Here is a 21,250-nt window from a genome sequence, read left to right as displayed (position 1 = left end):
ATCAAAGCAATATCCTGAACAGGGATGAAAGATACAGAGGCTTGTAACGCCGCAGAAGAGCTGTGGTCAGTAAGTGCTGCATTTCAATTAGCTTTACAGGAAGGCTTTTGTTAGTAGAAGAAAGTACCACAGGGTACCTTACACATCAAGAAACAGTAAAGTGTTTTACAATGAAGAGGTAATTGTTGTTTTTCAAAAGAGAAAAGCATACTTAAGAAAAATAGGCCATTTCCCATTTCATATTTAAAATTGAAATATTCACCTTGAACTGTAAGCAAAGATGATGAAGAAGCCTCCCCAACAGAGTTTTCTACTTTGCAGATGTACTCCCCACTGTCACTACTGTCTATCTGGCTGAAAACCAGAGTAGCAATTTGGTTCCTAAAGTGCATTTTCACAGTAGCAGTTCCTCTCAGCTTTGTATCGCCTTTGTACCATGACACAATCATTTCTGGTGTTCCAGCAACCTGGCACTGTAAGGATGCAGAATCCCCAACAGTCACCTGCACTGGCTCCAAGGGTTTAATGAAGTAAGGTGGTTCTGAAGGACAAAGACACACCATTAGCATAAAAAAATATTGCATGAAGACCATTAGTTGTTCAAACAACACTTGTTGAAGTGCTGCTGGCTTGACGCACCTAGTATTGTGATTGTACCATGACAAGTATCTTTCCCAGAATCATTTTCAATATAACAAGAATATTGCCCCTGATCTTCTAGTTTGCTGCTAGGGATTTCCAGTATGGCAGATGTGTCTGTAGTGGTGATGCTACACTTTTCAGAGTGCATTATTTTCACTCCATTTTTCTTCCATGTCACTGAAATCGGTGGAGTACCCACATATGTGCATTCCAAGATTAAATTTTTCCCTTTCTCTACATTTAAATCATTCACCTTCTTCACAAATTTGGCTGGTTCTATAATGAACAACAGGAAGAAAACAAATTAAATAAAGCCAAGAGATCATCTTTAAGAAGCATAAGAAGCAGTAGTCTGGACAAACCTTTGACAAAAAGATGTGTTGTGCAAGAAATTTTCCCTGCCTCATTAGAGACCTGACAGGTGTAGTCTCCAGTCTCAAGTGGATGTACATCAAACAGCTCCAGTTCTGCAACTGAATCTTGCAAGGTGATATTGCATCTGGGTCCTGGTACTAGCTCAACACTGCCTCTGAACCATTTAACTTCCAATGGAGGGGAACCTTTTACGATACTAGTAAAGGTTATGTTTGCCCCAGATAAAACATCCAGTGGTTCAGGTTTCTTCACAAAAGATGGTGGTTCTAAGCACACAAATAAAACAGACAGAAAATAAGTACATTTGAACTTCTTTTGAAGATCACAGTGTTCAGAAATATTCAACAAAGAAAAAATTAAATATTTCTGAAAATAAATTTGGACACTCTGATTCTGGCCTCTTACTGATACTGACCTATAACACTCAAAAATGCACTGCATTCATCAGACCCAGCTACATTAGTAGCTGTGCACAAATAAGTTCCCATATCAGACTCCTGAAGTCCATTCACTTTCAGAGAACAGGTATTGTCTGTAAGAGTAGCCTGATACTTCTCTCCACTGGTAATCTCTTGTCCATCATGAAACCAGGAAACCAGAATGGGTGGTGACCCATAAACTTTGCACTCCAGTACAGCAGAAGAACCCAGCTGACCATAAGTTTCTTTCAGTTTTCTTGTGAAAGAAGGAGGTATCATACGATCTGCATTTGTTCCAAAATAAAAAAAAGGAAATTAAAAGGAAATTACCATGCAGCATTCTTAAATGCAGGAAGTTCTCTGTGCAGAATAAAATTAGTGACCTTTTGCTGTATCTGCTTTGGCAATATACTCTGAAACAGCTAATTATTTGAAAAATAGTTAATGGTTAAGGATATGCTGGAATTTTCATCCATAATCTTTGAGGAACACTGTTTGTTTTTTCCATTCTTTTTCGTAAGTGACAATATTACACCAGCTGTCCAAGACAACATGTAGATTAAAGCTGAAGAAATCAAGTCCTTTCAATGATTCTTGCCCTTCAGATTTTAGGTAGGCATCTATCCTTGGTGCCTGTCAAAGTGGCATGCCAAGTACTCCCAAGTTTATACAACTTAGGTTGCCAATCACAATAACCACTTTGCTATCTGAAGGCTTTGTAAAGGAACTAAAGAATCAGAGGTGACTCAGAAAGAGTAGCCAACTAACCTGAAACGTGCACTGAAGCTGTGCAGCTGCTTTTACCAACACTGTTTTTCACCTCAAAAGTATATTCTCCACTGTCTTCTAGTGTTGCATTGAGGATCTTAAGCCCAGATACTTTGTTGAAGAAACTGATTTTATATTTATGGTCAGTGGACAGTTCATTACCGTCCTTAAACCACCTAGCAGTCAGCTCTGGTGTGCCATCTACTGTGCATTCCAGAGTACAAGAGTCTCCAGCTGTAACTTTGACTGGGCCTGGTTTCTCTACAATGACTGCAGGTTCTGCAATGAAACGCAAGTCAGAAAAACTTTTAGAACAAGAAAATAGTTATTATTATGATTAAAATTTAAATTTCAAAGCATCTTAAAACACTTTGTGTTTTTTATCTCATGCTACCAACCTAGCACTTTCAGCATGGCAAAGCATTCCTGAACTCCAGCATCATTTTTTATCTGACAAATGTATTTCCCAGCATTGGTTGGTTCTGCATTTCCAATCTGCATAGTTGCAATGTTTTCTGAGTAGGAGATCCAAAGATTATCACTTTCTCTGATGACTTCTCCTTTGTCTTTTAACCACAGAACAGAAATGGGCTGTGATCCTTGTACTGTAGCCTGCAGTTCAATCGACTCCCCAACTACGACTGTGAGATCGCTCAGCTTCTTCACAAAGGTTGGTGGTGCTATTTAAGAGAAGATATTTAACAGTAAAGAACCCTGCCAGGAGTGGAAAAGTAGGAGAAGAATTTCAGGAACAAAGAAATGCCAAGAAGATGCCAATCTTTGTACAAACCTCTTAGTGTTACAGAGCCAATACAAGAGTCACTTCCCACATCATTTACAGCCTTACAGTGATATTCACCAACATCTGCAGTATCCACACTGAGAATGTGAAGACTAGCTATGTAGTTCTCAGACATGACCTTATACTTCTTGCTGCTCCGAATTTCTCGTTTGTCTTTATACCATGAAATCTGGAATGGAGGAGTGCCCTGAAGCTCACACTCCAGATGAATATCAGACCCTTTCAAGGTCTCAACTGGACGGGGCTTCTTGGTAAAAATAGGGGGTGCTGGAAAAAAGAAAAAAGAGTTATCATTTGTGTTATTTAAGCAAAAGAGATTAAAGAAGACAGAAGATTGAAGTAACTCTTCTGATGCTAAATAGCAAAGACAATAGATAAGAAAGAGCTGCCACAGAGATCAAAAACAGAAAAGAGATTTGCCATCTACTCAGAAAGCTTTTGGCCTCTGACAAAAGAAAGTGGAATTTAAGAGCTTTTCCTAAAGGAGGACCCTTAATGTAAGAAAGGGAAGAAAAGAGCTGAGATTCTGACCTTTTACTCTCAGTGTAGTACTGGTGCTTGCACTACCCGCTGGGTTCTGAGCTTCACAAGTGTAGTCACCACTGTCTTCAACACTGAGGTTGTGCATTTCAATGACTGCCACTGAATCCACAAAGGACATTCTGTATTTTTCACTGGGATGGATTTCAATTTCACCTTTGTACCAGGTGACTTTGATTTCTGGAGATCCACCTATCTTGCATTCATACGTTGTGGAATCGTGCTGTTTCACAAGTTTTGAGGAGTCTAGTTTCTTAATAAACCTTGGTGGTTCTGGAAAGCCAAAAAGGAGAGATGATGCTTTAAACTGCACTAATTGTTTGAATAAGCAAGGAGATGTGTAACTGAAACTGCAAAGTTTAGGGACTTAAGCAAAAATTCTGATTTTGCCATTGCTATGAAATTTTTTTAGATGATTTCAAGTTCATCTAAAATCCAGATTAAGAAGAAAACAAGTTTTCTATATGCATTTCAGTGAGTTTCTTCTTAGTTTACTGACCCACTTAACCTCTCCTTGTATGCATTCATTACAGATAGTTGATGTGGGTGATTTTCTTTACAAAATATGCTCTTGTTAAATATGTGTAATCAAAATGCCCAATGCAAATGCAAGAATCCAATTGTTCAGCCAAAAAATGTTATTAAAAGCATTTATGTTGAGTATTATAGCAATTGCTTTATATCCTGTAATTAAAAATTAATGTAGTCAATGAATGTATCTGCATTATAACCCCTCACACATTTAATGCAAAACCAAACATAAAGTTGCACATAAGGACTCAAAGTTAAGGAGCTTAGGTAGCAAACAAAAGAGATTAGAAATAGTCATGCTGAGGAGAATTGTGAGATGGCCGGTTTTATAGAATTGGTGTTAAATGTCAGTTATTAAAAAGTAAAACAGGTGGTTACATTTTGTTCCATAAGGAGGGGAAAGGAGTGGAAGTTTGATACTTTTCATCAAAAGTAGCATCTAGATGATTAGAATCACAAGACTAAATGCTCACAGATCAAAGCTATAACTAGTAAAACCAAGAGGTGGTAATGTGGGCACAACAAACAGATCTCTCTGCAAAACAGGATGAAGCGCCTCTTTGTGTGCCTGTAAAGTGTAGGAAGAATATCTAATTAATTTTGGATTATTTCAACCTGGGACAGTTGCAAAACATCCTGTGTTGCTAGAAACAAAACTTCCTGAGTTTCTAGAAATAGAAATGATGATTGGTTAACATCAGGACTTTTGGAACCTTAGCAATTTGCTATCGAATTTCACTTTGAGAAAGAGTTGATTATTTATCTGCATACTAACAGTTGCTGAGTAGTCACACTCTGATTCTACTCCTTTCAAAAAATGAGGGTCTACACATTAGTAAGGTATATATTTATAATGTAAAGCAGTTCTAGAACACAAAGCAGTTATTAAAACTACAGATTGGGAACATTAGATACTAGAGTGAGAAAGTTAATAAAAAGCTGTGAGGTTTTCAAGGTCAATTAAAAAGAAGATCTTATTTCTACCAACAAAAGGCTGCATGTCATAGAAGTGAGACAGCATATGCCCAAATTAAACACATGCAAATCAATGCAGCCAAAGAGATTGACCTTTCAAGTTCTACAGTAATTGGTTGAAAAAAATCAACATCAGTAATTTTACAGCCTTGGGGAAACTGTCCAAATTCTAAAAAATACTGACACTAAGAAGTGTCAGTAAATTCAGGATCAAAAAATAAAATAATAATACTCCTCAGGATTTTACAAATAAAGATTTGAAGAGTAAAAAAAATAAATAAGGTCAGCTGGGATCATTTTACAAATGGTAATGGTGTTCAAATAAAGATATTAGCAATGATTTAATTAATAATAAACAGAATTATTGTGGTAGAAAGAAACTTCAGATCTTTTAAAGAGGTTTGATTTCTTGCCACAATTTTTCAATACATTTTGGAAGTCAAGCTACATAATACAGCAGCCCTACTTATTACTGAATCCAGGTAATTCAGTCTTACACAGTATTTACACCCCCACCAAGAAAAATGCTTATGGCTGGAAAAAACTTGATATATATAAAATATTTGACAAATAATTAATACAAAATCTTGCTACTAGTAGCTTAGTTTCCTGTGTTATTCTTCATACAGAGTAAAAGGATTTACTCTTGAAATATTTCCCCCCCTCTTTGCACTCCAAATTCATACAGAGGAAAGAGGAAAAAGAAAGAAAAAAGAGGAAAGAAAGTGCTTTTAACTTTTAACCTTTTTGCTCAGGGACTTTTTAACTCAGGCATAATCTAAGCAGTGTATGTTTCACTTCTCTTATAAAATCAGTAAAATTGAAATATCCGGAACAGCTATAAATATGTTTCCACCTACACTGAGGAAATTACACTAATATACATGACACTTGCACCAAGACAGTCTGAGCCACTCATAAATTTGGATTTTACTTTTAGATCCACACATTATAAGGAGAGGTGAAGTGTTGGGTGGGATGGATATGAAACTGAATCCCCCAATTTCTGAATTTCTTTCAGTTTCCTTTCACTCCCCTGGGCAACCTAGTGACTGTCACTGCCGGAGAAAGACTTTAGAAAGATAGATTTTGCTGTCCAACAGAACCATTCATAAAGGCGCAACAAATAAGAGTTAATGTTTCAATGGAAGAATCCCTTTGATAAGAAAAATCAGGTACTATACCAATGCAGAAGAAATATGAGTAAGTATTTAAGTATTACAATAACATTTAAGTGAAATAAGACATCTCAGAGTAACCTCTTTTAAAAATTGTTAGTCGCACACATGTCTGCATTCAGGACAGAATGTGTTTTCCAGGTGTCTGCCTTGCAAAGAAAACCTCATAAACACCAGAGCCCACAGCAATACCTTGTACAGCCAGCTGAGCTGCGCAGGTGTCCTTTCCAACGCTGTTGCTGGCAGTACATGTGTAGAGTCCAGCATCCCCTTTACCAACTTTTAGGACTGTCAAGCTGGCCGTGTTTTCCACCAGTGTCATTTTGTAGTTGCCACCTGGACGAATCTCTCTGTTGTCTCTGGTCCAAGTAATCCTCATGGGAGCAGAACCAGTCACGTGGCACTTAAAAGTTGCACTTTCCCCTAGTGCCACATCGATTGATACTGGCTTGCTATCAAAGAAGGGAGGTCGTAGGTGTTCTGCAAAGAGGAAAGCATGGCAGAGCTCACCACCAAGCCTGCCTCACCACGCCCATTGTCCACTATTCAATTGGTAGAGTGGGAAAAAGGGTGGAGAAGTAAAAGAGCAAAGACATACAAAAGATTTTTATTAAAGTGTGATCTACAAACCTGTAAGGAGAAGTTTGGCACTGGAAGAGGCAGTCCCCAGAGCGTTTTGGGCTGAGCAAGTATATTGGCCACAGTAATCCATACTAGTTTCTAAGATCTGTAAAGTCGCAACATTATTTAAGAAGGCTGATTGCATGTTATCAGTGTCGCTTAAGAGAGCCCCATCTTTGTACCAAGACACCTGGATAGGCTCTGAGCCAGTTATGCGGCAGTCAAATGTCACCGGAGCACCAACCACCTCCTGAATATCTTTAAGTTTTCTGGTGAATGTAGGGGGAAGTTGACGTTCTGCAAAACAGTAATAATCACTACTATCAGTAAGCAGCCAACCTAGAATTAATTATCTTTAAAATTAAGAAAACCCCCTTTCTGTAGACAACAAAGAGCTCCTACAAACTACCCCACAAAAGAGTGGCTCTTGGCCCATCACCTTTAACAACAAGCAAAGCTGTGGAGGTTGCAAAGCCGATGCTATTTTCTGCTTTGCAGATATATTCTCCAATGTTGCTATCCTCTACAGCAGAGAATGCCAGTGTTGCCACATTGTTCTTGAAGTGCATTTTGTAAGCCTGTGTTGATCTGAGCTTGGTGTCATCTTTGTACCAGGACACCTTGATTTCTGGTGAACCGCCAATCTGGCATTTTAAGGTCAAGGGCTCGCCAACCTTCACCTCCACACGGTCCAGGTGCGTGACAAAATAAGGTGGTTCTAGGGAAGGAGAGAACGTGGTGAGCAGAGGCAGAGCATCACTGGGGTGTGTTAGGGGGATCGGGGGTGATGAATACCTAAGATGGAGACAAGGCTGTGGCAAACGTCCCCACCCGCCTCATTTGCCACCTCACAGGTATATTCGCCTTCATCACTCTTTGTGCTGTTGAAGATTTCAAGAATGCCAGATTTTTCAGTAGTTGTAACAGTGCAGCGTTGAGACTGAGAAATGGGCATCCCATTTCTTTTCCAGGTGACAGAGATGGGAGGGGTGCCAATGTAGCTGCTTTCTAGCACAATGGACTTCCCCTGCTCCACACTGAAATCACTTAATTTCTTCACAAAGACTGCAGGCTCTGTGGGGAGGTATGAATCAATAGTAAGAGGGACAGATGTGGAAGAGCTGCAGGCAGGGAATGAATGAAGATAACTGTGCATTCATGTGCACACCCAAACACACCTTTCACAAAGAGCTGTGTTGTACATGAGGCACTGCCAGCATCATTTGTGACCACACAGGCATAGTCCCCACTGTGGCCTGGCTCCACGTTGTACAGCTGCAGCTGTGCCTCGGACTCATGGAGAGAGATGGAGCAGTTGCTGTCTGGCACCAGCTCCCTGATGCCTCGGAACCAGGTCACTTTGAAAGGAGTACTGCCCTTGATGTAGCTGGTGAAAGCCACATTTGATCCAGGCAAAACTTCCTGGGGATCAGGTGTCTTCACAAAAGAAGGTGGTTCTAAGGATCATGCAAAGAAGTGAAAGAGGGAGAAAGATATTAATAGGACGGTCTCTGCAGGGAGGAAAATGAGCAGGTTTGAGTCAAAAAGAAAAAAAAAGAAAAAAGAAACCATGGGAAAAAAAACCAAACCAAACAGACCATGAAAAAGAAACCACGGGAAACCAGAGAAAAGAAAGAGAAGAGGGAAGAAGAATTTTGTTGAAGTCATGGCAGTATCCTTCCACTGACCTTGTACAGTCAAGAAGGCACTGCATTCATCAGACCCAGCCATGTTGGCTGCCACACATGTGTATGACCCAGTATCTGTGACATCCAGGGCATTCAACTTCAAAGCACAAACATTATCCAAGAATGAGATTTCATATTTTTCTCCACTAACAATCTCATTCCCATCTTGAAACCAAGACACAGATATGGGAGCTGTGCCAGATACTTTGCACTCCAGCAGCACAGAGGATCCCAGCACCCCATTTGTCTCCTTTAGTTTTCTTGAAAATGAAGGAGGAACGAGGCGATCTAAGTAGGACAGGGAAAAAGAGGAAGACAAGTGTTGAGGTTTCTTTCAAGGGAAAGAAAAGGGGAAAAAATTAAAAGCTTTCTTTAAAGACAAGAGTGAACAATAAAGACATAGAGCTGACCTGAAACATCAACTGAAGAAGTGCAGCTGCTGTCCCCCACTTCATTGTGCACCTCAAAAGTATACAAGCCCCTGTCTCCCCTGTCTGCAGAAAAGACTTTCAAAGTGGATATATTGTTGAAAAAGGAAATCTGGTATTTGCGATCACTCTTTAGTTCTCTGCCATCTTTGTACCACTTGGTGATAAGCTCAGGTGTTCCTCCTACTTTGACCTCCAAGGTAAAAGGATTGCCAGCCATTACTGTGATCGGCTCGGTCTTCTCTAAGATGACTGCTGGTTCTGAAATAGGAAGGGAGGGGTCTGTGTGTCACAGGGAAATCTACCCACAAACCTGTGAGCACAGGGTGTAAGCAGAAGGCAAAGGCTGGTAGAGCCAGCTGTGCAAGCTGTAAGACACAGTACCTATAGTGGAGTAGGCTATACCCACCTAGGACCTGTAAAAAGGCAGAGCACTCCCGCATGCCAGCATCATTTTTGATCTGACAGATGTACTTCCCAACGTCAGCTCCCTCTGCACTGGCAATCTCAAGAGTTGCAATGTTGTCCATAAACCACATTTGAACATTTTCACTCTCCCTAATAACTTCACCCTTATCCTTGAGCCAGACAACAGAAATTGGTGGGGATCCTTCCACTACTGCCTGCAGGGCTGTTGGCTCCCCAATGAAGATTGCTGTGTCACTCAGCTTCTTGGCAAACCGTGGAGGTTCTGATAGCAAAAACAAGGAGGCAGAGGACAATTAATCATACATGCTTGCTTGAAAAAGCGACAGTCAGGAGATCAAGAAAAGAGGGCAGTGCTGATCCCCTGGCATACAAACCTTTGAATTTCACTGGGCAGGTGCAAGTGTCGCTTCCCACCTCATTCATAGCTTTGCATTGGTATTCTCCAGTATCTTGAGATTCCAAATTGAGAATATGAAGACTGGCAATGGAGTGCTTTGCTGTCACCTTGAACTTCTTGCTGCTCCTGACCTGCCTCCGGTCCTTGAACCAAGCCACCTCAAAGGGTGGAGTCCCTGCTATCTCGCACTGAAGGATAACATCTGAGCCTTTAAGAGTGTCCACAGGGCTTGGCACCTTGCTAAAAACAGGTGGTTCTATAAAAAAAGAATCACATCATAATGTGTGAGCTTCCTTCTCTGGGTGGTTTTCTGGATAGCAGTAGGAAGCAACATATTCAGGAAGGGAGCCTACGCTTATATTGTAAACACATATTTAGCTTTTAAATATGTGGCCTCTCCTCTAAAAAAATCCCACCACTCTGTGTCGAAAGGGCAGAAAATGTGATACTTCTGCACCTGTTTGGAATCAGTGCTCAGTGTCCTTCCCCAAAAGCCACTCTTCCTGCACTCTAGGGTGTCATTCCATCTTACATTCCATCTTTCCCCCCACTCTTTCTAGTCATGAAAGCTACAGTCAGTGAAGCTTAGCTACACAGCCTCCTCTTCCTTCTTAAATTTCCTTCCTGTCAGTATCACTGTGTATAAAAAGGAGGCAGAGGGATGGCTGAAAAGTATTCCCAGCTTCCTCACCATGGCTGGTGTTCCACCTAGTCCATGCTTCCGCTGTAATCTGAAAAGCTTGCCTTGCTCATCCTGCAACTGACTTAAATGGGGAGAGGAGGGAATGACTGCAGAGTGCTGAACGCCCACCATTGTTTCCTGCCTGATCTCTGCTGCTTAAACACATCAGCATTTAAATGCAAGATCAGCTGGAGAGACACTGGGCCAGCAGGCACCAGCTGCTGCAGCAGCAGTGCAGCTGGGAGCAGCCTGGCAGCCAGGGATTCTGGTGGAGTGCGGAGCTTGTGCTAACCTTTCACTTTCACTGAAGTGCTGCAGCTGGCTGTGCCTGCAGAGTTGTGGGCTTCGCAGATGTAATCCCCAGCATCTTCAGCAGTGGCACCCAAGATGGTCAGCATTGCCACAGAGTCGACAAAGGACATGTGCAGCCTCTCGCTTGCCTGGAGTGCCTGATCGTTTTTGTACCACACGATTCTGATCTCTGGTGTGCCACTGATTTTACATTCAAGCTGAACTGTGTCCCCCTGCTTCACGAACCGCAAAGCTTCAGGCTTCTTGATGAACTTGGGAGGTTCTGCAGAACAGAATAAGTATGTAGAGAATGACAACTTACCTGTTTGCCATGTGAAATCTACAGCACGGAGCAAGAGTTCTGGGAGGCACAAGAGTACTACAGCACAAAAATAAAATCGTTACAGAAGTTGGCTGCATTCCCAACCAGAGTTTCCTTCCAAGGGAATACAGAAGATGAAGAAAAGAAGGCAAAGACAACAAGCCAAACTCTGTTCTGCCAGCTTTGGACCCTGCTGCATCAGACAGTTGAAGCCGTAAAAGATACACAAAGAATGGTTGCTCCACCCAATTGAAATTTTGCTGTTACCTTTGAGTAGTAACAAGTAACAGAGTTCCCAGGCCAACATGAAAGATTTGACAAGCCCTTCATCCCTGGGAGCAACGGAAACACGGTAGGGATCGTTTCACTTGCTTAGACATCCTTAAAGTATATTTCTGCATTAAGAAATTAGATGATTCATAGTCTAGATTAAATCAACAGTTCAGAACTCCAACTGAAATCTTTATCAAATTTCAAAGAGTCACCTATACAGGCCAAAAAATGCAAGGTAGAGCTGTATTTACTAATAATTTTCCATATAGCAATTGCTATGAGTGACTACCACAGTGCTATAGTTATTAAAGTAAAAAGCAGTGTGAGTGCAACTCTCCATACAAACAGGTTCATACAGGTACCTTTCTCCTTTGAGATTTTGCAGGCACACAAGACTTCTGCAGTTACACAGTATGATGGGAGAAGGTCATTACATGATTTATATCTGCAGTCTAGAAAGCTACTTTCTATATATTTCTAAACTAGAAATGGTAGAAGATCAAAGACAAAGAGGTCTCTTTACCCAAGAAAAAGAAAATGCACAAACAAAGGTGACTTAATCTTAATACCTTTGACGCTGAGTTGGGCTGAGCAGAAGTCTTTCCCAGCTTCATTACTAGCTTGGCAAGTATATTGGCCAGAGTCTCCTTTACCCACTCTGAGCACTCGAAGGTGAGCTGTGTTGGCTGTGAACGTAATATTGAAATTTCCTCCAGTTCGGATCTCCCGACCATCCTTGGACCACGTTATGTGTATTGGCTGGGCTCCTGTAACGTGGCATTCAAAATCAGCACTTTCTCCAAAAGGCACGTCAATAGATTCTGGTTTGATGTCGAAGACAGGTGCTTGCTTGGGTTCTAGAAACACAAGAAAGCCATGTAATACTCATACCTCAGAAAAAAGCTAATCCAACACACAGGTACCATTGCATGCATGAAATAAGAGGGAGGAACCTGTGATCCAAGTAAAAGTTTTATAAGCCAACACACCTGCCACTGTGAGCCTAGCACTTGAGGTGGCAGTGCCCACAGAGTTGGTTGCTGTGCAGGTGTATTGCCCAGTATGATTCATCTCAGTTCGCACCAGTTGCAGCACTGCAACATTATCTACAAAGGATGTGTGCATATTGTGGTCATCCTTTAGCAGCACACCATCTTTGTGCCAAGTGACAGTAATGGGCTCTGAGCCATTGAGCCGACACATGAGCTTAAGGGGCAAACCAGCAGGGTGCTCAAGGTCCTTTAATTTTCTTGCAAAGGAAGGTGGTTGTTTGCGTTCTGGAAGAAAGCAAGTAAAGGATAAATACACCCCAGGAAGCAACTTTTTATAGTTTGGCAAGACAAAAAGAGTTTTAGCAAGCTAATATAAAATCATCACCTTGAACTGTTAAGAGAGCCTTTGTAGATGCAGTTCCCACACTGTTTTCTGCCTTGCAGATATATTCTCCACTGTCGCTGCTAGCCACTTTGTTGAAGATAAGTGTAGCAACATTGTCTTTAAAGAACACTTTATACTCAGGAGTAGACCTGAGTTTCGTATCACCTTTGTACCAAGACACAGTAATTTCTGGTGTTCCAGCAACATGGCATTGCAATGTTGTGTAAGACCCAACTGAAACCTCAAGAGGTTCCAAGTGTGTAACAAAGTAGGGAGGTTCTAAAAAAAGAGAAGCAGTTAGACAGGCTTATTGTGTGCCAGGTTTTGGAAAGCATACACTTGAAAAAAAGGGCAAGGAAAAGAAGCAAAGGGAGCACACACCTAGGGTAGAGACTACAGCCTCACAAACATCTCTTCCTGCCTCATTTTCAACATGGCAAGTGTATTCTCCTGCATCTTCTTTGGTGCTGTCAAGTATTTCTAGGATGCAGGATTTCTCTGTGGTGGTGATGCTACACTTCTGAGATTGTGTGATGGTGTGGCCATTCTTCTTCCATGTCACAGAGATGGGCAGGCTGCCTGTGTAAGTGCCCTCTAGGATGATGGTCTTGCCAGGCTCCACATACTGATCACTCAGTTTCTTTACAAAGACAGCTGGCTCTAATGAGAGTAAGTCACAAATGTTGAGCACAACATGCCAATTGGAGAGAAGGAAACAATAATTTAAGGTAAATGGAGAGACATCATCTTTACAAACCTTTTACTGTGAGGTGTGTCGTACAATTTACCCTGCCAGCATCATTAGTCACTAGACAAGTGTACTCTCCACTTTGGGGAGGAGTTACATCAAATAACTCAAGCTCCACAGTGGACTCCTCCAAGTAGATATTGCATTTGTCCCCTGGCACAAGTTCATTGGCCCCTCTAAACCAGTTAACCTTAAAAGGAGGGGTTCCTCTGACAACGCATGTGAAAGTGATGCTTGTGCCTGGCAGTACATCCAGAGGCTCTGGGGTCCTCTCAAAAGAAGGTGGCTCTAAATACACAAAAGAAAAAGATAGATAAGACAAATTGCTGCAGCATAGCTCCAGTATTTCCACACACCTACTGAAGATAAAGAGCAAAATCTTTATTTTTCTGTCAATAATTTTCCCCAAGAATATTTACAAAAGACTGCAGATAATTTCAGGAGAGAAAGAGAAAAGAATAGCTCAGAGAGCTTCCTGACTATCATATACCCACCTTGTACAGTCAATACAGCACTGCATTCATCTGAGCCAGCTGTGTTGGTAGCTTTGCAGGTGTAAGTGCCAGTATCTGAGTGACTCAGTGAATTAATTTCTAAAACACATAGGTTATCTGAAAAGGACATTTGATGTTTTTCTCCACTGACTAGCTTAAGTCCATTTTGGAACCAGGCAACAGAAATAGTAGGTGAACCTGACACTTTACATTCCAGCAGTGCTGAGGAACCCAGAACACAAGGGCTGTCCTTTAGTTTTCTTGTGAAAGAAGGAGGAATGATTCGGTCTGCATAAGAAAACATAATAAATCCATGGTTAGAGAGAAAATGAGTAAAAGACAGAGAATGGCCAAACAAAAGCTGTTGTAAAAGATAGAAGACAAGCTACCCAACCAACCTAAAACATCAACTGATGCTGTGCAACTGCTTTTCCCCACGTCGTTTTGCACAGCAAAAGTGTACAATCCACCATCTTCCTTTTCTGCATCCATAATTTTAAGTGTAGATACATTATTGAGGAAAGTGATTCTGTATTTTTGGCTGCTGGTCAGTTCTTTGCCATCCTTGAACCACCCAGTGGAAAGCTGTGGTGTGCCTGCTACTTTGCATTCCAAAGTACAGGCATCTCCTATAGTAACTTTCATTGGCTCTGCTTTGTCTACAATGACTGCAGGCTCTGGAAGGAGAGATGGGTAATATACATGGTTAAAACAGGGTTTGATAAGTATTAGCTGTAAGTATTATACACTATGAGATGGGGCTTACACATTTAATACTAAGGAAATTTTGATTTCTTGGGGTGTGGAGTTTTTTACACCTGTTTTTTCCATCCTTTCTGTTACTCTAAAACTGCAAATTTCAAATACTTTCCAAAACTAAGTAAAATTATTTTAAAATATTTAAATAATTTTAAAGTATCTTTTAATTTAAAATATAAAGTATTTTAATCTCCCTCTCTGAGCAGGCATGAGCAAAAGACATGACTGAAATATAGAGTGGTTCCTTCCAACTCTATTGCTGGACTACTGGAAATATGGAACCTGACTTCTGCTTGTTGGGGAGAGAAGGATTCTGTTTTCTTTGTTTTGAGCTCAGAGGCATAAGCAAAGTATACAGCTGATAAAAAAAGCCAACTTTTTCTAACTTTAAAAAGAAACTTCCATGAATTTGTGCTTTTTACCTACCTAGAATAGTTAAGGTAGCCATACACTCGCGACTTCCAGCATCATTTGTGATCTGACAGGTGTATTTTCCAGCACTGCTGGTCTCTGTGCGCACAAATTGCAAAGTTGCAATATTTTCTATAAATGTTATCTTTGTGTTCTCACTTTCTCTGATAATTTCCTCTTTGTCTTTAAGCCACTGCACAGAAATTGGCTGGGAGCCCTCCACTCTTGCTTGCAACTCTACTGGTTCACCAACCACAACAGTCATGCTGTTTATTTTAGTCACGAATTTTGGTGGTTCTGAAGAAGAAATATGCAGTTATAGTAAATACTCACAGTGGTTCCACAAGGAAGAGCAATGCAGCGCCCTTGGGAGCACTGCAGAAGACACATGTACCAGTACTTTACCTTTCAGCTTCACAGTGCAAATACAAGTGTCACTTCCTACATCGTTCTGTGCTTTGCAGTGATATTCACCAACATCTGCAGCTTCGACATTAAGAATGCGAACGCTCGTGTGGTAGTTTTTGGCTGTAACCTTGTACTTCTTACTACTGCGGATTTGTCTCCTGTCTTTGTACCAGGCAACATCAAATGGAGGTGTTCCTGAAATCTCACATTCCAGGCTAACCTCAGAGCCTCTGACAATGTCTACAGGAGAAGGCTTCCTGCTAAAGACAGGAGGTTCTAACAAGGGAAGAAAGGAACATTTAGAAAGTAGTTTGAAGCTCTTTGATCAACAAAGAGTCTACAGATACTAGCTTCTGGAAAACGGGACTGCTGAGAATAACTACAGAATGGGCAAGACTTCCCTCTTTTTCTGTGCACAATATGAAATGAGCTTGTACAAAAGTGAGCATTAAGAGCCCTTAACTCCCCTTTTGAAAAGGTAAACAGACCTTTGGCAGAGAGGGTACAGGTCTCATTTAGCTGGTAATAATCTCCCATACAGGGTGCAAAACTGACACTAGTCAGTTTGTGTCTGTTCTTTCTCTTTGTATTTCAGCATCTTGATATAGCAATTCCCACTACGAACTGTCTTGGATATTAAAATTATAGAACTGCGGAAAAACTAGCTTAGTACTCATCTGCATTAAGAACATCATCTCTCTTGTTTAGACACTGGCAGAGAAGATGTGGGGGCATCAAGAAACAAACATGACATGAAGAACAGGGCAGTCCTGAAATTAATTAATCTCATGTTCCTGTGTATTTCTAAGGGATACAGCCACCAGGGGAAAAATAAGGTGCAGCTGGAAAACAAGAGGACAGCTAACCTTTCACTGTGACTTTGGTGCTACAGCTGGCCTTGCCGGCAGGATTGTGAGCTTCACAGATGTAGTCACCGCTCTCATCAGTGCTGAGATGATTCATTTCAAGCACCGCCACAGAGTCAATGAATGATGTCCGGAATTTTTCACTGGCAACAATTTCATGGTCGTTTCTGAACCACACTACTTTCATCTCTGGAGATCCACTTACTTTGCACTCAAGCCGGGCTGAGTCACCCTGCTTGACTACTTTTGTTGCCTCTAGCTTCTTAGCAAACTTGGGGGGTTCTAAAAAACCAAAAAAAGTGGGGTCAGGAAGATCTGATCTAATACTGGAGAGAAAATGGTAAGAAAAGAGCCAAACAACAGTGGGTTGCAAACACAGGGTAGGGAATTCACTTGGCAGTGTATCAAAGATCACCAAGGTGGGCTTGGAAAAAAGAAAGGAGAAGAAGGAGACAAAAAGATAACACAACAAGAAAGAGTGCACACCTGTTACCAACAGTGTTGTAGTGCAAGAGTCACTGCCAACATCGTTTGAAACATGGCAAGTGTAGTGCCCACTCCTAGAAGAATCCACTGAATAGAGGGTTAAGAACCCAGTTGAACCTTCAATCCCAATGAAACAAGTTGGACCAGATACAAGTTCTAAGTCTTCTTTGAACCACTTTATTGTGAAGGGTGGTGTTCCTTTCAGTGTGGCCTTAAACTCCACTGTGGAATCTGGTATGGCTTGTTGGCTTTCAGGTTTTACTAAGAAGCTTGGTGGCTCTGCAGTTTTTAAGAAAAAGACACAGTTACATCAGAAATGTCTAAGAATGAAGAAAATCAGTGAGGCAAGCTTGGGGACCAAGTTTCCAGTGTTAATATTAAGATGTATAAGAGTGTTAGCATAAGATTTTCCCAGCATTTATCATAGATAAGAAGTAGTAAAAGAGTTTCAAACCTTTCACAGTCAGGACAGCACTGCAAGAATCGTTTCCAGCAACATTGGAGACACTGCATGTGTAATTTGCACTGTCTGCCAGCTCTAGGTTAGCAATCTCAAGTGACATAGTGTTCTCATGGCACAGGCTTCTATATTTTGCACTGTCAGTTATTTCTTTTCCATCCTTAAACCATTTTGCAACAATTGGGAGTGACCCAGACACTTTACACTCCATTTGGATAGAAGATCCCAGAATGGTATCCTTTTTGGTTAGCTTTTTGATAAATACAGGAGGAATTGATTGATCTGCCCAACAAAAAAAATAGCAAAAACACACCAGTTAACTTCTTGCTTATCTTTCACGGAGATTATTTTTCATTTCCTCCTTGATGGATTGGCAATACAAACCTAGTACAGTCAGAACAGCTTCACAGGTGCTACTTCCGAAGTCATTTTCAACCTTAAAACTGTATGTGCCACTATCCTCCTTTGATACAGGTTCAATCCTGAAACTGGCCACATTGTTTTCAAAGCTCATTGTGTAGTATCTACTGGGCAGGAGCTGTTTGCCATCTTTGTACCATCTTATTCGGAGCTCTGGTGTCCCAGCCACAGTACACTCCAAAGTCACGGGGTCTTTTTCAGTGACTTTAAGTGATTTAGCCTTTTCTATGATCTGTGCGGGCTCTGAGGTATAAAGAGTATAAAAATTACAGCAGTTAGCTACATAGGTAGGGAACTGACTTTCCAAGTACTCATCAAGGTTACGCCTTGTACACACCTTGTACAAAAAGCAAAGCAAAACACTTCTCCACGCCAGATTCGTTCTTTGCCTGACAGGTGTATCTCCCTCGGTGGCTGAGGTCAACATTAGTAAGCTTCAGTGTGGCTACCCTGTTCTCGAAGGTAATGTGGTGGTGCTCATCATCTTCTAGTATTTTCTCATCTTTTATCCATGACACAGATAGGGGTTGAGCACCTGCTACGACACACTGAAAGAATGCATCACCTTTCAAAATGCTAGTGACGTTCTCCAGCTTCTTGACGAAGGATGGTGGTTCTGTGGTGTGAGTTTTGTTTGTTGTTCAGAAGAGAAATCATGGAAAGGGAAGAGGAGAAAGAGAGATCATATAAAGTAATTCCACTTACTACACTTTAGCTGGGGCATATAATGTTTGAGGTGTGCTTCCTAGAGGACTGACCTTTTAAGCTGAGTCTTGTGCTGCAAGAACAGCTCCCACCTTCATTTGATATAATACACTGATATTCACCAACATCTGAGACGTCACAGTTAGTCACAGTAAGAGTAAATACTGATTCTTTGGTGGAGATGGTGTATTTCTTGCTGCTGAACATCTCCTTATTGTTCTTCAGCCACTTCACCTCAAATGGAGGGGTACCAGACACCTCACACTCTAGTGTGGCCTCTGAGCCCTTCACTACCTCGGTGGGACGCAGCTCCCGAACAAAGGTTGGAGGCTCTATAAAGAAGAATGAGGGGAAAGTAGATAATAACCTCAAATAGTTTTGAGGGGAGAAGAAGTATCTCCTACTTCCTCACCCCAGATATGTGACAGAGATGACAAGATGTTCAAAACCAACCTTTTACTTTCAGCTCGACGCTGCAGCTCTCGCTACCTGCATCATTGTGGGCTTCACAAACATAAATCCCACTATCTGCCACTCTGGCTTGAGTGACTCTCAAAGTGGCTAAACCATCTATGAAGGAGATGCCGTACTTAGCTTTGTCAGTCACTTCATTTCCATCCAGGTACCATGTAATGTGGATCTCTGGCGTGCCTACTACCTGGCACTCAAAAGTGGTGGACTGTCCTTCACGCAAAGCTACTACAGAAGTTGGCATCTGAATAAATCTGGGGGGCTCTAGAAGATGGACAGAGAAGTTGAGGCTTTATGATATTCAAGGTAGGAATAAAAAAATAAAAAAACCCCAAAATTAAAAAAAAAAAGGCTAAAAGGCCTCCTCCCCTTCCCACCAAAACTACACATAAAAATCAGAACCAAAAAAATTAGAAGATTGGGTTGCACACCTTTTACAAACAGAGTTGCTTTGCAGGTTGCAGTCCCCACGTCATTGCTTATCTGACAAGTGTAGTTCCCAGAATCAGATGTCCTAGCTGAGAAGAGCTCCAGAACACTAGAAGTGTCATCCTTCCAGACAGAGCGACTGGCTCCAGATAAGAGCTCCTGGCTGTCTTTAAACCACTTTATCTGCAGAGGAGTAGACCCTTTCACCAGCGCTTTGAACTGAACCCTAGCATTGGGCACAACCTCTTGAGACTGGGGTTTTTCCACAAAATATGGTGGCTCTATAACATGCAAAAAGGAAGAAAGGGGATTACTCTGAGATGGGGAAATCCAAAACATGCATGAGAGACCTAACAGAAGACAAAGAAGGAACTCAAACCTTTTACTGTTAAGAACCCGCTGCATTGGCTGCTTCCTGCTTTATTTGTTGCTTCACAAGTGTAAGAGCCACTGTCTGTGCCTTCCAGTTTATTTATTTCCAGAAATGCAGTATTATCATGGAAAGAGTATTTATGCTTTTCACTTGTTGTTATTTCTTGGCCATCCTTATACCACTGAATACTTATAGGATGTGAACCAGACACTATGCACTCCAGGTGGACAAAAGACCCCTTAATGCTGTCCATTTTCTTGAGTTTTTTGGTGAATTTAGGTGGTATAATGAGATCTATCCAAGACAGAGTAAAAAGACAAAATATAAAAATTCAACAGCGATTGTGGCATGTCAGCTCAGGAGAAAATATTTGGTATCTAAAAGCAATAATAAGAGAAAGCCCATACACACCTAGGACATTAATGCTGGCAGAACAGCTACTGCTCCCAACATCATTTTGAACCTCAAAAATGTATTCTCCACTATCTTTCTTATCTGCATAAAGCACCTTTAAGACTGAGACGGTATCTGTTACACTGATCTTATATTTTGGGCCCAATGTCAGTTCCTTGCCATCTTTGAACCATTTGGCTGTAATAGGTTTTGTTCCTGAAAATTTACACTGCAAGGTTGCTGGGTCTCCCTCAGTCACATCTATTGACACAGCCTTGTCGACAATTGTAGCAGGTTCTGTTGTAAACAAGGAGATAGAGTGTTAAGCACATCTGTAAAAATCACAAGGGAACTGTCCCAGATCATTGCAAGCCTTCAGGGTAAGACCAACCTTTGACAGTCAGCAGAGCAGAACACCTCTGAATTCCTGCCTCGTTTTTAGCCTGACAGAAATATTTCCCATCATGTTTCAGCTCAATAGATCTCACCATAAGAGTGGCAACATTGTTCACAAAGGTCATTTTGATATTGTTGTCTTCAATCACTTCATCATTGTCTTTCAACCAGGACACAGTGATGGGCAAGGAACCTTTAATAGCAGCCTGAAACACAACCGTTCCCCCTCGAAGGGAGCTAATGTTTTCTATCTTCTTCAAAAATTGTGGAGGCTCTGGCAGGAAGAAAGTGGTTATGTAAGTACAAGTCTGGTGTGTAACAAACAGTGTGGCATGGAAAACCACACTGAGATAAGAGCATGCTAGTGGTGTTCTGCACCTTGCACTAACCTTTCAGCGTGACCTCTGAACGGCAGAGGCAGCTCCCAACATCGTTTGTTACTCTACACTGATACTCCCCAACATCAGAAGCATCAAACCTGAAAACATGGAGGCTAATCAAAGATTTCTCAATGTTTATTCTGTGCTTCTTACTGCTCCGCACGGGTTTATCATCTTTCACCCAGAACACTTCAAAGGGAGGCGTGCCAAGCACCTCACACTGCAAAACCACATCAGAATCCTTCAAGACTTCCATGGATTGAAACTCCTTGCTAAAATAAGGTGACTCTACAGTATGAAAAAGAAAGTGCAA

At 41.3% G+C, this 21,250-nt stretch overlaps 1 protein-coding gene across 1 annotated transcript in view; it reads right to left on the bottom strand.

Annotated features, from left to right (window-relative positions):
• Nucleotides 1–21,250, bottom strand: part of TTN (titin) — a 234,957-nt gene that overhangs the window by 157,062 nt on the left and 56,645 nt on the right. The window contains exons 54-92 of the mRNA XM_077181862.1: nt 20,947–21,225; nt 20,553–20,831; nt 20,180–20,458; nt 19,775–20,062; nt 19,398–19,676; nt 18,949–19,230; nt 18,549–18,827; nt 18,128–18,406; nt 17,755–18,033; nt 17,365–17,652; nt 16,911–17,189; nt 16,425–16,706; nt 15,556–15,834; nt 15,166–15,447; nt 14,379–14,657; nt 13,981–14,268; nt 13,496–13,774; nt 13,120–13,398; nt 12,739–13,017; nt 12,351–12,638; nt 11,931–12,218; nt 10,768–11,049; nt 9,771–10,049; nt 9,377–9,658; nt 8,950–9,228; nt 8,540–8,827; nt 8,030–8,308; nt 7,647–7,925; nt 7,291–7,569; nt 6,861–7,148; nt 6,423–6,710; nt 3,538–3,819; nt 2,995–3,273; nt 2,603–2,884; nt 2,205–2,483; nt 1,433–1,720; nt 1,005–1,283; nt 640–918; nt 263–541 (exon numbers count right to left, since the gene is read on the bottom strand). Coding sequence (XP_077037977.1) covers nt 263–541; nt 640–918; nt 1,005–1,283; nt 1,433–1,720; nt 2,205–2,483; nt 2,603–2,884; nt 2,995–3,273; nt 3,538–3,819; nt 6,423–6,710; nt 6,861–7,148; nt 7,291–7,569; nt 7,647–7,925; nt 8,030–8,308; nt 8,540–8,827; nt 8,950–9,228; nt 9,377–9,658; nt 9,771–10,049; nt 10,768–11,049; nt 11,931–12,218; nt 12,351–12,638; nt 12,739–13,017; nt 13,120–13,398; nt 13,496–13,774; nt 13,981–14,268; nt 14,379–14,657; nt 15,166–15,447; nt 15,556–15,834; nt 16,425–16,706; nt 16,911–17,189; nt 17,365–17,652; nt 17,755–18,033; nt 18,128–18,406; nt 18,549–18,827; nt 18,949–19,230; nt 19,398–19,676; nt 19,775–20,062; nt 20,180–20,458; nt 20,553–20,831; nt 20,947–21,225 — 10,983 coding nt within the window. The remainder of the gene's footprint in view (nt 1–262; nt 542–639; nt 919–1,004; nt 1,284–1,432; nt 1,721–2,204; nt 2,484–2,602; nt 2,885–2,994; nt 3,274–3,537; nt 3,820–6,422; nt 6,711–6,860; nt 7,149–7,290; nt 7,570–7,646; nt 7,926–8,029; nt 8,309–8,539; nt 8,828–8,949; nt 9,229–9,376; nt 9,659–9,770; nt 10,050–10,767; nt 11,050–11,930; nt 12,219–12,350; nt 12,639–12,738; nt 13,018–13,119; nt 13,399–13,495; nt 13,775–13,980; nt 14,269–14,378; nt 14,658–15,165; nt 15,448–15,555; nt 15,835–16,424; nt 16,707–16,910; nt 17,190–17,364; nt 17,653–17,754; nt 18,034–18,127; nt 18,407–18,548; nt 18,828–18,948; nt 19,231–19,397; nt 19,677–19,774; nt 20,063–20,179; nt 20,459–20,552; nt 20,832–20,946; nt 21,226–21,250) is intronic.

This window comes from Agelaius phoeniceus, chromosome 7 (genome assembly GCF_051311805.1).
Source record: "Agelaius phoeniceus isolate bAgePho1 chromosome 7, bAgePho1.hap1, whole genome shotgun sequence".
In the NCBI taxonomy this organism is placed as follows: Eukaryota; Metazoa; Chordata; class Aves; order Passeriformes; family Icteridae; genus Agelaius; species Agelaius phoeniceus.
This window is presented reverse-complemented; position numbering and strand designations above follow the sequence as displayed.